Source organism: Saccostrea echinata, unplaced genomic scaffold (genome assembly GCF_033153115.1).
Source record: "Saccostrea echinata isolate AGI-Se365-2 ecotype Australia unplaced genomic scaffold, CSIRO_AGI_Sech_v1 ptg000054l, whole genome shotgun sequence".
Taxonomy (NCBI): domain Eukaryota; kingdom Metazoa; phylum Mollusca; class Bivalvia; order Ostreida; family Ostreidae; genus Saccostrea; species Saccostrea echinata.
In genome coordinates, this window is record NW_026889803.1 from 42,265,616 (window position 1) to 42,283,094 (window position 17,479).

Below are 17,479 nucleotides of genomic sequence, written 5' to 3' on the forward strand. Positions count from 1 at the left end.
TAAAAATTTTGATTAATATGTTTGTTATTATAGATCTACGTAATGTACATCTTTCAGAGTTTTTGCGGGAAAAAATGTTTCTCCCATTATCGGTTTTCACAGTTATAATTATTTTTGCGGGAAAATGAAAGTATCATAGTATGGTTGCCACTGAGGAAATGAATGATAGAGCTGATGGCCGTGCAGATGGATGCGATATGAACTAAACTAGGGACATTAGATGTATAGATTTAATTAATCGTTTGTTCACAAAATTGTTAAAATTAATTAAACAGTGCTGTTTAATCATATCGGTTCAACGACATGATGGAATTTGATGACAGTGAAAGTTTTTATCCTCTCATCTCGGAGGAAAACATTTTACTGACAACGCCAAGGGAATTAGATTCTGGTAAGTGCGACATATGGCTTATGCTGAAGGCTTTAGTTCAAATATGCAACCAACTCTAGCCAAATCACAGCCAAGATTAAACTGTTAAAGTTAAACCTGCAAAGACTTAATATGCTTAATGGGGTCCAATCCTAACACCAGCAAAAATCTTATCATGCATGCGTATATTCGAGTAGATAGAACATTCTGAGCATGTATTTGATTAGATAAAACATTCTGAGCATGCATTTGATTAGATAGAACATTCTATCTTTAACAGTCAGGGGTGAGACTGAAAACTGCATTCTGAAAATGACAAATACTAGTCTTAAAATTAGTATTGTATTTAAATGATTAAAACTCATCATTTTTTTTAGAAAATGATGAAAAACAAGTCCTAAAAATTTCTAATGTTGCTAGCATATTGAGTTACCTCTCTTTAAAAATGTTATATCCACCAACCGCAAAAAGTGCAGAAAACATTGTAAGCCAGCGTTTTTTTTCCTTATATAACTGGTACCGATAAACGGTACCATTCCCAATGCCAAAAAACGTTAATTTTTCCCAATTTTGAGACTTAAATTTCCCAATTCAACTGCCAAGCAACAGACTACGATGACATCGTATTTCTTTTTAAATGAAACATTGTACAAGTTGACTAATAGTTTCACTTCCGCTTAAATTGAAAGTAGAGATTAATCGTAATATGGCGGGACCTGTTGTGTAAACAGTGTAGTGTAATACATTTTGACAAATAAAAGCATGAAAATGTGAAAACAAGCATTAATATTGAAAACAATAATACTTGTATATTCTTTGAAACACAGAGTATTAGCTTATGAGGTTGAAATAAACGCAAAATACATTTCATTTGTTTAAATGACAGAAAATTCTCCTTTTTTCTACTTCGATTCTTTTTTTCCCAATTGAACCGGTACCGGACCCTTTCCCAATGGGTAGAAAAAAATCACTGTAAGCAAACTTCATTTCTCAAATATAGTTGACTACAATACTGGTTATATTGACAGCGACAAATTCACAAGCAAAAAGAAGATTGGAAAAGTTATTTGTCAATTTTTTGGCACAAAATAGTAAAGAAGATAAAATGATGCATACAGTATTTCTTCATTTGACCAAAATGGAGGGTCTGGGCACGTTGAAATATCTCCCTTGTTTTATGGGGTGCACTAATTTTTTATTGTTTAAATTTGTTGTTGAGAATTTCTCTACTCATTTGTATATTGCAAGATAGTGTACTGTATGTTATTATTGAGTTAAAACCATGTAATAGTACAGTCATTTAGGGTATTCCGAATCATCCTGCATTTCCCGACTCTCGGTAATACCTTATCGCTGCTCCTCGCAGGACACATGCACCTGTGTGACAACCAACCAGTCATTAACAGCATGATTTATACTTATATAACATACAAAAAATAAAGAGGTAAACATAATGTGTTAATTAAAAAATCAATAATTTAATTCATTAACTTGCTATCCTTTTCGAAGAAAAAGTTCATGTAGAAATGTTGCATGGTATTTCTCATAGATGTCGTGGCATTGTTTGTGGATGAAACATTGCATATTAGGTTTTTGATACAAAGGCAATTTTATAAGCTTTCGTGAGCATTAATTGTTTTTGATAACACCTCAGATATATATTTTAGTTATGGCTGTATTTGTAGCCCCCGACAGTTTGGGGTATTTTGACATGACCACAGCCAAATAAATTGCACAAGCTACAATTTGTAAATTATGTCAGATATTATTATAACATAGTTTTTCTTTATTGCAAGGGGTATGAAAGTAATGATTTGACAAAGCAAGAGGTAATAAAACCAACCCGGGTATACACTTGATCTGTGTTGATCCTTTTATCATACAAGTACGGACATGCATGTATGTACACATTATATGTACAACTTCAAGTATGCGTATGTGCAAGTTATGCAGTGATGTATGTCATTCTTGATAATCGTGATATCTAAATAAGAGTATATAATGTTTAAATAAATTCCTTTTCATACATTTGTTTATTATCATCATTACCTTTTTTTTGGTACCCTTCTCGTAGAATTGTGATTAGGTATTACATTTTCAATGTTAATTGTTTTGCATGGAACAAAAAATTCTCACGGGTAAAAAAAAATGACATAATTATATTTACAGGAAACAATTTACAGTCGAGTAATTTCTGGAACCATTATTTTGTTTGTAATTGCTTTTCTGCAAGATCCGCTTCTGAGAACGCTGTCTTATAGTGCGATTACAAGGGGGGAGGGGGGGGGCTTTAATAACTTTAAAATAAACAAGTACAATCAACAAGAAAATAATTCTTTTAATTTTTGGGGCCTTTTGGTAAACAATACAAACTAATTCATTAATTATAATATTGTTATCTGTCCATTATTAACCCATTTACCTGGTGATTCAAAATACCCGGAAGTGAACCGCAATACACTAAAAAGTTGATGTAAATATAACCCTGTCAAGGTCGCTGTATAGAAGATAGACTCACCCTATAAACTATAAAGAAGATCTGATTTTTCATAGAATTGGCTTTCCTTTAATACCAAACAACCATTTATAAACTTGCAAATAAAAGTGTTTGCAGTGAAAATGTAAAAGGTATTTTGGAATACCCTAAATGTCTGTAGCGAAGTAGTTCTACAAAAATTTGACATTTTACCAATGAAATAATAACTTTCACCTTTTATGCTGAGGTTCTAATGCACATGGTCAACAGAAATTAGTGACCCGGATGAAATGAAACTCGTGTAAACACTCTTCTTTAAGGGATTAATTCAAAATTCATTTATTATATAATGGGATAGAAGAATAAAGTTGAGAATAAAAATATGATGATAGTTCGTCATATTGACAAAAATGACCAAAAAACGTAATTACCACTGGTAGTAAACATAAAGATTACCCATCATTTTTCAGAATGATGGATTTCAGTCTCGCCCCTGACTGATTAAAATGATAACTGTCCTACCCTAAGCATCTGGTTTAACAAGAGAAATCATTCCAAATGTCGGCCGTGTAGCAAAATAAACAGGAATAGATAACTCTAATCTACATGTTTATTATAAATAATCCAGAGAGTTCCAAATGAAAACATGGAGTGTAAATTCAAAGTGAGAAAAAACTTGAGAAGTGTTGAATTTTTGTCATTATGTGGATTATTTTTTAGGATTAAAGGCATGTACAAGCTCAAAAAGGCTTGTAATTTGGTAGTTATTTTAGTGCAACTCCTTTTGTATTTAATATTCAAAATCATTTCGGAGCTTATCTATTTGCTACATTGCAACTATATAGGACAAATTTTTACTGTGGTGAGGGCTTGTCCTGAGACACAGTTAGATTATACTAATTAGGTTGGAAAGAATCACCCAGGTTATATTTACCCAGTCCAGGAATTGATATACTTGGGCTAGCTATATAGAAACCTGCCCAAACTGGATTTATGATTTATAATATTCCAAATGGAATATATTGAAATCTTGAAATAAATCAATGTGAAAATATCTGCAATCAAGAGAATGTAAATATGTTAAAATATTTGTAAGTGAAAATGAATTCAATAAACATGATAAATGTAAAATTCTTTCTGAAAAGACCTGACCAATATACACAATCTGATACAGATCTCTACATAGCGCAAAGCTTTGCACTGTGTAGAGATCTGTATTTTAATCAGATTGCCAATATACAGTGCCTCAAGACTGATGTGTATGTATGCTAAATCTTCAATTCATGACAAATTATTCATGATTTGCAAGATGAACAATGTTTTTGGAAATACGAGGGTTGTCCCAGAAAAACTTTTTAAATATATCATAAACTACTTGTCAATGACCAAAATTATTCTTTTTTGTACATTGTTGGAAAATGATATTTTGAATTTCATTATTTTTACTTAATATTATGAGGTTGTGATGTCGTATACATTTGGAAACAGCATTTAACGGGTGTTAGATATCGGTGGTGGGTGAATCAAAATTTTTTCAGTTTCCAAAAATACCATTGTAAGCCACATTTCGATTATCAGCAGATTTTACAGAAATATTAGTGACAAAATTAACATCTAATAAAAACTCTTTCATCTAGGATACTAATATATGAAAACTCATTATTTTGACATAATGAATGGCATTGATATGACATTATATACATTAATGCTAAACACTGCAAATGGCTTAACCTCAATTTATTTGTTTTGTTTCATTTCAGATGACATAACAGACATTGAATTTGCTATACCATATGATTGTTCAAGTTGCAAAAATAATACAGCAGAGCTGAAGAGGTATGTGATAGTTCTCATATTAGCATGTAGTCCATATTCCTGCATTTTCAGTAAATGTACATAATATGTGTAATAAGAAAATCGATAGGAAAAGAAAAAGAATATCATTGTATCAGTATGTATATTGATGTTTAGCAGTAGCAGTGTGTCATCAGTTTTTAAGAAAATCTGTTGACATAATAAATGTAATTCAATTTTGATGGTTTTAATTCTGTAACAAATTTGTAATAGAGGCAGCAAGCTTGTTTCGATAAGACTTTATACAGAATGCAGCACTTTTGTGTAGCATTGTTAAAGCACACTTTCTGAGACGGGAAGAAAACATTTTGAAAAAAAATGATTTTAGAATTATTTTCAGATATTTAAAGTGTCTTACAAGTGAATCATTACCCAGTGTTCCACACACAATGGAGCTATTTGATCAAGTTTTTGTAAAAGGCCATTTTCAACAGAAGAACAGGAATAGTGCATTTATTTTGATGAGGTAAATTTTCTAATTGAATACAAGTACCTTTGTAGATGTAAGGCTGGAAAAAAAGATAATCCCTTTTGTCATGTTTGTACATTATGTGTAGCAAAAGTATATAAAATTAGTAGAAAAATTAATTTACTAAAAGTAACATCCAACTATAGATATAGGTGAGGATTGCTAAAATCAAGATTTTTCCTGTATTCTTTGCATAGATTAGAACTAAGAGATGATCATGATAATGGTCGGGTAAAAAAAGATTGTGTTTTAATTACAGTTATCTCTTTATTCCATTTTGCATTGCTCCGTAAACCTAAAAAATTTTGTAACTTCAGATATAACAAGATGTGTTTGAGAAACACCGATGCCCCTGTATGGCAGCTCATGGCGAAGATTAAAGTTTCTCAAATGCAAGTTAAATGTCAAGTTCAAGGTCAAAATGTCAAAATTGTTGCTACCAAATGAAAGGTCTTGTCACAAGGAAATACACCTGTGAAATATGACAGCCCTTGCATCAACCTTTCAAAAGTTATGATCAAAGCTTCAGTTTTTCAAAAGTACTGGTAGGTGAAACTCCAAAGTCAATGTCAAAAGGTCAAAATTGTTGGTACCCAAGAGAATGTTTTGTCAAAAGGAATACTCATGTGAAGTATGAGAGCTCTAGCACCAACTGTTCAAAAGTTTTGGCCAAGGTTAAAGTTTGGTAAAATTTTGCAAAAGTGGGTCAAACTCCAAGATCAAGGTCAAGTATGTTTCTACTTCAAGAAAGATCTTGTCACAAGGAATACACATGTAAAGCATAAAAGCCCTAGCTCTTACTGATTAAAAGTTATGGGCAAGGTTTTAAGTTTTTGTTGACAAACAGACAGATAGACAGACAGAGCAAAACCTATATGCCCCCAAATCTTTGATAAAAAAAGAAGTAAATATCTATTTTTGTATGAAAAGAAATGAATTTTTGTTGCAAATAGGTATTTCATGTTTCCAAGCTCCAGGGCTGATCATGAACTAATTGATGCTAGAATAAAATAAATAACACTTGTAAGAACTGCATAAAAAGTCTGCATGGACATGTATCATGCTAATTCATTCTTGTTAATACTTAATAGGCAGTGGATGAATATCATTAGCAGTCCTGATACCACATTTGGTGAGTTCATATAGTAGCAAAGCCAGATCTGGTTTTTGAAATGCTTATATTAATTTCTTAGATTGTCCATACAAATTATTTGAGCCATATTTATTTGATCCTCTAAGCCCAAATTATTGCCTGACAACATGAGCATCAGGCAGGTTAAAGATTAATTTTTCCTTGATGCAAATTAAAACAGTGGGTTGAAAGCTAGCCAACCAAGTTGTGTGCAAACAGATTTTACATCAGAATTTGTTGCTTTGATTTGAACAACAACAGGTAGCAGAAGAAATGATCATGTTACTGATGCAAAATCTTGGTGTTTTAATCCTTTAATTCCTTTAATTTTTTGCATGCAACTTTTCCATGTAATTCCCTATACAGACATGTCATTGTAATCTTTTTCTGCATTTCTATACTACTTGATTAGTCCATTTGTCTTCTATGAAAGAAGGGACACAATCAATTATTTCTTATTTCTTTCCTTTTGGAATTTCTATTAAATGGGTGAGATGGCTTCTTTTGAATAAAATGTCTGCTCTTATAACCTGATTCTTGACCTTTAGAATGTATAATTTTTTTTACATTTTTTATATACATGTCACATATATAACACTAAAGCAACAATTCACTGTTTTCCTAATATTTTTACTTTCCTAATTATCTCAAAAGTGGTTTAGTCCAATTAGTAACACACTCAAATAAACTGTAAATATACACACTCAAATGAACTGTAATATCAATTGCATATTTGTTTTAGTTACTTTATTTTTAATTTAAAGTCAGTGAACAATCTTCAATATAACATTATTAATACCTTCTTTCAAATGTTATGTACATGCTTGTACATTCCACATAATCAGTTCTGTTGTTTTCGTAATCACAGGTAGGTACTTTGAGATACAAACAAAAAAACATGTTCACCTGAAATTAGTTCACTTTCTTCTTCTGAGACAAGTTTTATTTCAAAAGAGTCTTCAAGATCCACTCGTAGGACAAATTCAAAATGTATGGTAATGAAACATTTTGCTCCCAAAGACAATTCCTACATAATTCGTTTAACACCTAAACACATTTTGCACTTCAGTGGCTAGGGATATCCACTCCTCAGCCAGGAACTGTGTGAAAGCACCAATTATTCTTTTTCTAATTGAAAATTGAACAAAAAAGTATTCTAGGGTAAGAAAAATCTATAGGTATATAGATATATGGAAAGAATAGCTATCTTTATTTACCAGTACTTTGCAGTACTTACTTTAAAAGTTGTTGACAATCGGACATCGATAATTTATTCATATTGTTTACAAGGAATTTTTGTTTGTCCAGTTGGACTGATTAGCAACATATTTTATTAGTCTGAATGAAAATGTATTAGTCTGAGACTTACAGACTAACATTAGTGTTAAACCCTGCAAATAGATTCAGGTAAGAGTAGAATTAAAAATTGGTTTTCTTTGACACAATAGTTTGGTCTTCTAGCAAGTTTCACTTTTTTTCAGAACAGTGTCATAATTGAACACTTGAGATCTTTTGTTAATAAATTTTCATTAATATAATACTTATGCATTTATGTTATCTTTATGATTTTGGTATTTTTGTGTAGTGCACTATTTTGCGATTTATGCAGTAATTTGTGACATTTAGAAACTTTAAAAGCTTTCTTTTTAGATGCCAAAAGCAAGGCAGAATACCGTCAGGACATTGTTAAGTTTTTGGAATTTATCAAGTACTTTATTGCAAGGTTTGTTTAAAAGGTCCCATTCTGTATAAGTGGAATTTTTAGCAAGACATATATATTTAGCTATTTGTCTTTAAAAGTCGGCTACTATTTTTAGCTCATCTGAGCCGAAGGCTCAAGTGAGCTTTTCAGCTGATCAAAATTTATCCGCTGTCTGTCATCCTCGTTGTTGTCATTAACTTTTCACAATTTCATCTTCTTCTCCAGAACCACTGTGCCAATTTCAACCAAACTTGGCACAGAGTATTCCTGGGTGAAGGGGATTCAAGTTTCTTCAAATGAAGAGCCACGCCCTCTTCCAAGGGGAGATAATTACAAATTAGTGAAAAATTAATGGCATCTTTTAAAAATCTTCTTCTCAAGAACCACCTGGCCAGGAAAGATGAAACTCATGTGGAATCATCCTCCGATAGTGCAGATTGAAGTTTGTTCAAATCATGACCCCTGGGGGTGGTAGGATGGGGCCACAATGGACGATCAAAGTTTTACATAGGAGTAAATAGGAAAAATCTTTCAAAATCTTCTCAAGAACAGCAAAGCCATGATTGGTCATATTTATATGGAAGCATCCTCAGGTAGTGTAGATTCAAGTTTGTTCAAATCATGACCCCCGGGGGTAGGGTGGGGCCACAATGGACGATCAAAGTTTAACATAGGAGTAAATAGGAAAAATCTTTCAAAATCTTCTTCTCAAGAACAGCAAAACCATGATTAATCTTATTCATTTGGAAGCATCCTCAGGTAGTGTAGATTCAAGTTTGTTCAAATGATGACCCTCGGGGGTTAGGGTGGGGCGTCAATGGACAATCAAAGTTTTATATAGGAGTATAGGAATACATAAGAATTTTTTCTTAAAGGTCTTCTCAAGAACAACAAAGCCATGGTTGGTCATAGTTGTAGGGAAGTATCCTCAGATAGTTTTGATTCAGATTTGTTTCAAATCATGACCCGAGGGGTAGGGTGGAACCACAATGAAAGTTCAAACTTGTAGGGAAAAAAGCCACAATTAGTCAAAGAAACATGTAAGCATCCTTAGTTAGTGTAGATTCAATTTTGTTCAAATCATACCCCCTCCCTTTTTAGGGGTAGGTCTGGACCACTTATGCATTTAAGCTTTTCAATACTGAACTGATTTTTGCTTTTTTCCTAGCCACAGTGCTCAGGTGAGTGATGTGGCACATGGGCCTCTTGTTTATTTAATGAAGTAATTAAAGCAATTTTGTAATGCCATGAAATGTAACTATTACCACAGATAGAAAATGAATTATTTGCAATATTCAAAAATGACAATCTCAGCTTTTTTGCAATAAATGCCTAATGGAATTCTAGATAAAAATTCTTCCTATACAGTATTTCTCCTTTAATGACTTGAAATGAATTTAAAAAAAAATTGCTTTGTTCCATCTTCATACATTCACTAAAAAAATTATCATTGAGTATTGTGATCATTCAAGACATATGCACATGTACATGAAAATTGGATTACACTGAATTCAGAATGGATTCTAAATAGGTTAGATATTCTTGCTTTACCAGGCTTTTTGAATTAGAAAATGCCTAAACTTTATGGTTTTTAATAGTGGTGCCAGCAGAAATGTATATGAGGACTTGGTGAAGGAGATCCATGGTATTCTACTGTACAGTGACAGACTGTCAGAATTTGAACGGGAACTAGTAAGTCCGTAGTTTGTTACATTGTATCATTTTTACTGCTTTTTGTTCCTTTTTCTCTATCTACTATTGTCTACCTTTAATAAAGCAAAATCTTGAAGTGGTTCTGATGATCTACTATTGATTCTGTTTTAACTAATTTTTTCCTCTTTTCTGTTAGCAAAGAGAAAAGGAAATTAACGACTCTGGCTTGTTATACCCTCTGCAAATGAATATGTTTAAAGTCTTTAAGTGTTATTGTAAAGTCTTGCTTTGAAATATCCATTTCTGGCAGGTCCAATAAAAGAACCCCGTCACAACTGAAAATTGACTTCTCTTTTTTCCAAAATTGCAACATGTGCAAGGAGATTGAAAATTTTAGTGCTTTTATATAAGAAATGAATTTTGAGATAGTGATGGTTCATTTAGATGCAAACAGAGGATAAGCCTGCAATCTAAGGGATTTATTCTTTGGTAAAACATAAAATCAGAATATATATATACTTTTGCCACAAAGTATTCTAGAAGTGACATTATAATGAGATGTGGATGCTTAAAAACCTCAAGGAACTTTTAGAAAATTTGGAATCACCAGATTTTACCAAAATCAATAGCATCAAAAGTATGACTTAATTTTCAACACTTTATTCAACCATTCCCCACCATAAATTATAGTCCAGGCTTTTTGACATCATAGACTCTGTTTCTTCAGTAAAAATAGAACTTATAAATTTGCATACCTTGTCATTGGTCATCTTCAAACTTATTTTGTTTTTAAAAAAACCCTCTGATTCTACACACAAGTACTCCAAGGTTTGATATTAAAAAAGATGCTAGAGTTTCTCATTATTGAACAATATCTGTGTGGTTTTCGGAGACCAGGTCTTCCAACAATCTGTTGGAATTCCCTGAGTACTAATTGTGCCCCGTTACTAGCTAGCAGACCTGTTTTTGTATTCATATGAAGCAGAATTTATGCAAAATCTTCTACATGAAAAGAAGAAGTCTCTTGCTCTAGCTTTCAATTCAACATTTAAATATATTGAAGATGTTTAATCAATTAACAATATTCAGTTGCATTCCTATGTTGATTCGATATATCCCACTGAACGCAAAATAATAGACACTACAGAGTCTGACACATCTGTTTCATATTTGGATGTTTTACTAGAGAAAGACATTGATGGCAAACTGACAACTAGACTTTATGATAAATGTGATGACCAACTATTTCAATAAGGGGAGGCATGAGGTGATTTATCACTGTTTCGATGACCAGAATTTGACACTTCAAATTCCAGACTATTGGAAGTAATTCTAAAACAGCCTCTTCAAATGAATAAATTCACCTCTTCACTTCAAATTCATTTGAAAACCCTGTTTTCTATCATCAACTTCCCTTATTTATCTAGCAATTGAATGTACCATTATCAGCAGCTACATATGGAGTCTCTCTCAAAGTTGATTCGATACCCAAGAGCATGCACTACATATGAAGAATTTCTAAAACAAGACAGGCTATTGACAAAGAAGTTGATGATATAAGGATATCAACAATCCTGTTTAAAGTCAACATTTTGCAATTTCTATGATAGATATAATGACCTTGTTTGCAAATTCAATCTGTCGTTAGGTTGAATGTTGACTGACATGTTTCATACAAATTTTCACACAGAATTGACTATGGATTTTGCTGTTTACTCAATCATGACAAGGAGCACACAGTAGGTATGACTGGTTGGCATGGGATGCTTACTCCTCCATGTCACCTGATCCCACCTCTGTTTTGTCAATTCCAATGTAGGTTACAGTGACACTGTTGTGCAATATATCAGAAGAGACTCTTGTTTATCTATACTTTCAACCCTTCACAACACAGCTATCTAGGGCATATAACCTAAAATGTACATTCAGATGAGGAAAAAAATGCATAAAAATTATTTGCAGAGGTTATATAACCATTGATACATAACATTAATACCCCAATCTGGCTTAACTTACTGATTCTAATTTGACTGATATATTCCTGATATGTAAGAAAGCTGAATGAATCAGGTAATAGACAATGTTAATTACTTCCTATTGATAAACATGTACATTTGACAAACTGAAAAGCAAGGTAACTAAATTGATGGATATTTCAAGTTTACATTGAATTTTTTCAGCTGGTCAATATTTTTTTTTTTGGAATTTAATTGGCACTTGTCTAATAAATATGCATCTTCAATGAATAATGACAGACAGATGTATTTCACAATAAATTTCACAGAAATTTTAAAAATCCAGTACTAATTTTCTGATATTTTTATTTATAGTCAGACTGCAGTGATCATGAAGTCAACAATTTCCACTCTTTTCTGGATGTTTATATTGGTGTTCTTAAAGTTCTTCACATAATAGAAATCAAATCAACAGGTAGAAACAATACGTCATTTCATGAATATATTAGAACCATTAATTAAATGTCTTAATTTGATCAAGTTTGTGAATACTATCCCTTCATGATCCTGAATACTGTAAATGAACTTCTATTTGCATGCAAGAAATATCCCTGACTATAGTGACTATTACATGTGAGTTATTACATGTATTTGTAGCCACAAACCATTGGATGTTCCCTCGCTCTTTCACAAAACTTAATACATTGTAGCGGTTGATGGATTTCAAAATGATAAATCTTAAATAGAATTTATTACAAATAATAGTTGCTTTAAATTAGTCTCTTGAATAAGACTGTGTGTGTGTGTGTAATATAAAAGGAATGGAAGTAGTCAAAGAAGGTGAAAATTAGGTTTGAAGGTTTTTTTCATAAATGATACCTTTGACTGCTTTATTTCTAAAGATTTCACTAGCAACTGGTTCCCGAAACGATGTGCACTGGGAAATCAGTACGCAAACTCTGGTTCAAGCTTTGACTCAATGGTTCATCTGTTGGTGTGGGAGCTTATTATGCTGTCCAAGAAACTGTTTAAACAGGTATGTTAGGTCAATAGCTAAGTCTGGAACTGATGAAGATGCTGAATTTCACAATTCAATTCAGAATATTGGTGTTCTTAATACATTAAGAAGAGGAACATACAGTTGCAACATTTGAATTTGGCACCTTTGACAAAGATGGAAATTATTTATAGCATATGCATCATATGACATATATGTATCAAAATTGTTCTAACATTCATTTTCTTTAAAACCCGTACTTTAATTGGCATAAACTTTTCATTTTCAAAAAAAATCCACTCACATAAAAAGTGGTTAAAAAATTGACGAAATGTGAAAATTTTCTTTACAATGATAAAAAATTATTTTTTTCAAAAGGTTAAGGAGGAATAACAGAATAGACTAAGTGCACATCACAGTTGCAGAGTTTAATGTCAATTTTATATGATTATCTACTTCAACTACATTTCAGTTCCTGATACATTGTATATATACATGTATCTCAGTACCATAAAACATTGGCTATGTAAGCTGTAATTCAGGAAGTCCATTCCAGTAGGAGTTGATGTTTTTCTTCTGTGATTTTACACTTTTTGAATCACTCTATTCATTCCTCACAGACTAATAATTTATCTATTTAGCTGTCTTTTATCTTCTTGCATCACAATAGTTTAATTGCAATTACAGCTGTAAAAAGAAATTTAAATGAAGGTTTGAAATCCTAATATCTGTGATCAGGTTGGTAATATTTAAGCTTTTCTTCAATCATTTCAGTCCTCTCTCCAAGAACTACAGACAAAATCTCCTTTTGTGTGTCCCTGTTTGTTAGAAGTGTGGAAACATATCAAAATGTTGGTAGATCATGTGCATCAGAAAAGCAAGGAAGAGGTCAGTACTTGAAGATAAGTACATGTATATCTAATATAGGTTTATAAGTATTAAAAATTACAAAATATAGCATTATGAAGTTCAGATTGAAGAAAGGAATAGAATAATTAGAAAATAAGGATTTTTAGAGGGAAAAACTATGAAACTAGAACTTAAATGTATATCCCCATACCTCCAACTTTACACATGTATGCTTCATCAAAAGCATATGTCATATAGAGATAATTTACATGTATTTTGTTTCAGTCCTTTTATGAGCTTCTGTTTGATATTATCAGAAGAATTCTTCAACAACCTGATCCTGCGAGTGGAGATGGTAAGACAGGGATTTATCAGCCTATTTTGGGAAATGCCATTTTTGGGGAATTGGGAAAAAACTCGGCTATTTGAAGAAATTGGGAAAAATTAAAAATGTTGCTTAAATCATGTATTCAAGTGTAATTCATTTAACATTTCAGCATGAACTCTAATCTGGGCAACCAAACAGACAATAAAATATGATCCAATTTCAGTATACAAGATCAATTATGAATAATAGACTAATAAAAGTAAAATTTACTTCAATGAGTATAAAGTATTTACCTATACAACTTAGGGTAGTACATGTGTGTATGAGATTTCAATTTAGGTCATTATAGAATCTGTTTCTGGAAAATATAAACCTCCTGCAAAAAATTATACTAAAGTACACATTTTCTCAAAATCCTCTTTTGATATGTATTAAAACATTGAAAATATATTTTTCTATCTGAAATAATGCCTACAGTCCTTACCATTCATTCGTAGATCATTTGAGTAGGTGGAAATAACTTAATAAATCTATACAATTTCACCATATCACCATTTTCAGAAAAACGGAGGAAATTCGGATTAAAAGTTGGTGATGTTTTTACAGTGTTGTTAAACGTGTTATGACTGCAGCTTTGCTAAATGAGTTAAATAGATGAAAATTACAGACAATCTGACAATTTTACACTGTGTTTTTCCAAGAAAATTGAATATAAAAGCATTGTTCACCAATTGGGAAAAATATAACCAAATTGGGAAAAAATTAGCTCATTTTCAATTGGGAATGGGGCCGAATTTCGGCCCCTGAAAAGGTACTGATAAATCACTGTAAGAAAAAATGCAATTGGTTATTTGACCATAGACTACATTCTAACAATGTACATGCATATACAGTGCTACCTCAGTATATTGCCAACTTTTGTCCATGGCAGATTTTGGCATTAAAGTGAGGGTGGCAATATAACGAATTCTGTCATATTAAATTACAATACATTGAGCTCAAGCAAACCAAAACAAATGAATATGCAATTTATTTCAGTTACAGTCAAATGTCATGCTTGTGTATGTGTGTACATACATGCACAATTAAGCGCAGCTTTCATTTCTTTAGTATAAAAGACATTAATTTATTGGCTTACAAGAATTTTGACTAAATGAAAGGAAAATGTCAGCATATTGAACCACTTAACCATTTCCTGCACTTTTGCTCTTCTGTCATATGGCCCATGAATTAAACAACCCAATGATCACAGTGTTAATAGCAGTTATAGTCTCTCGGTACAGTATAAAAAAAGTTTTTGAGGTTTATCGACAATTTCATCTGAATCGGAAGTGGATTATTTCACCATCTCAAGAATATAAAAATTTCTGCTGGTTAAGCATCATGACTGTCGAAAGGAAAGTCACGTGTCAGGTTACATGTCAAAATCTTCATAAACCCGTTGTAATATACATGTATTCTCATGTTTGCTAGTACCTGAATACTTTCTCTTCCTATTCTGTTTTGATATTTATCAATCAACCCATTATGTGTCCAACACTTTATGACTGCATGATTCAAAGGTAATGGGAACCTATGCTATTTTCACGGGCGGAATAATAATAGTCTAAAAATAGAGATGGGGTTTCCTTTTGATTGATAGAACGGCTTCCTGATCTAATGGGGAAAAATGAATGTTTGCATTTATTATGGCTTAGTGCATTATCTGTGCTAAGAAACAATCATCGATTTATAGTTAAATAAAATGTACAATTGTTTGGGGCTTTTTCTTTCGTAATATAAACTTTATATGACTTCTCTTCCCTGACTTTCCCATTACTGTGATGAAATAATACTGCTATCTTATAAAAACAACACCAAAGACACTGCCAATTTTAGTTTTATACAAAAATTATTTTTAATTTTAATTTATAATTTTTAATTGAATTCCTTGTTCAGTCAGTCACGCTTCACCACAAACACTGTGAAAGCACGAATAGATAATTGGCATTGTTATCGAGGGTTTTCTTCATATAATTTGACCTTTTGTTACCAAAAACCAGTGGCGGATGGCAATAAGCGGGGGTTGCAATATAACGGGTGTATTAACATGGGGAAATCCGTTCTTGGAGAATTCCTTGCAATAAGCGAGGATGGCAATATAACAAGGTAACACTGTACATGTATGTTTGCTGTTGATTTTTAGCTCTACTGTTCAGAGACCAGAAGAGCTTATGTGATAGTGAGGTGTCCGTCGTCCGTCCGTCTAGCTGTCTGTCCGTCTGTAAACAATTTTTCGAAACGCTACTCCTCCTACAGTTTTGGTCTGATTTCAATATAACTTGACACACAAGTAGACTACACTAAGATACATACATTGTAATTCTGTGTATCAGTTTTTGATTTCAATGAATGGTGTTGCCATGGTTACAAAAAATAGAGATTTCTGGAAATACTTTCAAAACGCTACTCCTCCTACAGTTTTGGCCTGATATCAGTATAACTTGGCACACAAGTAGACTATACTAAGATACATAATTCTGTTTATCAGTTTTTGATTTCAATGAACAGTGTTGCCATGGTTACTAAAAATAGAAATTTCTGTGAAAACTTTCAAATCTCTACTCCTACAGTTTGGATCTGATTTCAATATAACTTAGCACTCAAGTAGACTATAATAAGATACATAATTCTGTGTATCAGTTTTTGATTTCAATGAACGATGTTGCCATGGTTACTAAAAATAGAAATTTCTTGAAAATACTTTCAAAACACTACTCCTCCTACAGTTTTGGTCTGATTTTAGTATAACTTGGCACACAAGTAGACTACACTAAGATACGTAATTCTCTATACCAGTTTTGGATTTCAATGAACAGTGATGCCATGGATACTAGAAATAGAAATTTCTTGAAATACCTTCAAAACGCTACTCCTCCTACACTTTTTGTCTGATTTCAGTATAACATGGCATACAAGTAGACTACACTGAGATACATAATTGTCATTATTGTTTTTTGATTTTGTTGAATGATGTTACCATGGTTACTTAATCGGAATTTCTGTAAAATTATTTTAAAGGCTACTCCTCCTACAGTTTTAGTCCGATTGCAATAAATCTTGCCACAAAAAGAGACTTAACCAAGGATCATTATTCTATTTATTGCTGTTGCAAAGTTTCAAGTCCAAGTGCTACTTTTATCTTCCTTTATAAGTACAACCAGTAGAGCTACAGTCTTGTCAAAGACTTCTGGTTGATATACACTACACTAGCCAAACTTGTCTGTATACACTGTATCTTTCTAGGGCCAGATGTTAGAATCTCGGGTCTTACTTACATGTTAAATAGACTTTTTGAAAATCATTTTATGCATTTTTGAATAAAATGATGAAAAGAATACAATAGCCTGTTGATACTAAATCTGGACATTCCTTCATATTTGTTGAATATGTACTGTATACTGTAGATTCCTAAATATACGCGAGGAATAAATTATCGCGTAATTACGCCAGGAGCACCACTCGCGAAATAAAATTACTCGTTTTTATTTTTATGGTGCTTTAATGTATGAAAAATCTCTAGATAAATCACCCATTCGCGAATTATTGTTCCCGCGATTTGACGTCATTGTGCCATTTCGCAATATTAAGTACTCGCGTAAAATAAGGAATCTACAGTATGCTTTAAGTTGATTTTAAATATGGCATTTATGGA

At 32.2% G+C, this 17,479-nt stretch overlaps 1 protein-coding gene across 1 annotated transcript in view; it reads left to right on the top strand.

The window, feature by feature from the left end:
• The first annotated feature begins 274 nt into the window (after nt 1-274).
• LOC133205965 (protein MMS22-like) overlaps nt 275-17,479 on the top strand; it is a 44,680-nt gene continuing 27,475 nt past the window's right edge. The window contains exons 1-10 of the mRNA XM_061341872.1: nt 275-391; nt 4,607-4,682; nt 5,041-5,166; nt 6,261-6,301; nt 7,952-8,024; nt 9,602-9,695; nt 11,987-12,086; nt 12,514-12,647; nt 13,383-13,496; nt 13,743-13,812. Coding sequence (XP_061197856.1) covers nt 304-391; nt 4,607-4,682; nt 5,041-5,166; nt 6,261-6,301; nt 7,952-8,024; nt 9,602-9,695; nt 11,987-12,086; nt 12,514-12,647; nt 13,383-13,496; nt 13,743-13,812 — 916 coding nt within the window. The 5' untranslated portion in view covers nt 275-303. The remainder of the gene's footprint in view (nt 392-4,606; nt 4,683-5,040; nt 5,167-6,260; nt 6,302-7,951; nt 8,025-9,601; nt 9,696-11,986; nt 12,087-12,513; nt 12,648-13,382; nt 13,497-13,742; nt 13,813-17,479) is intronic.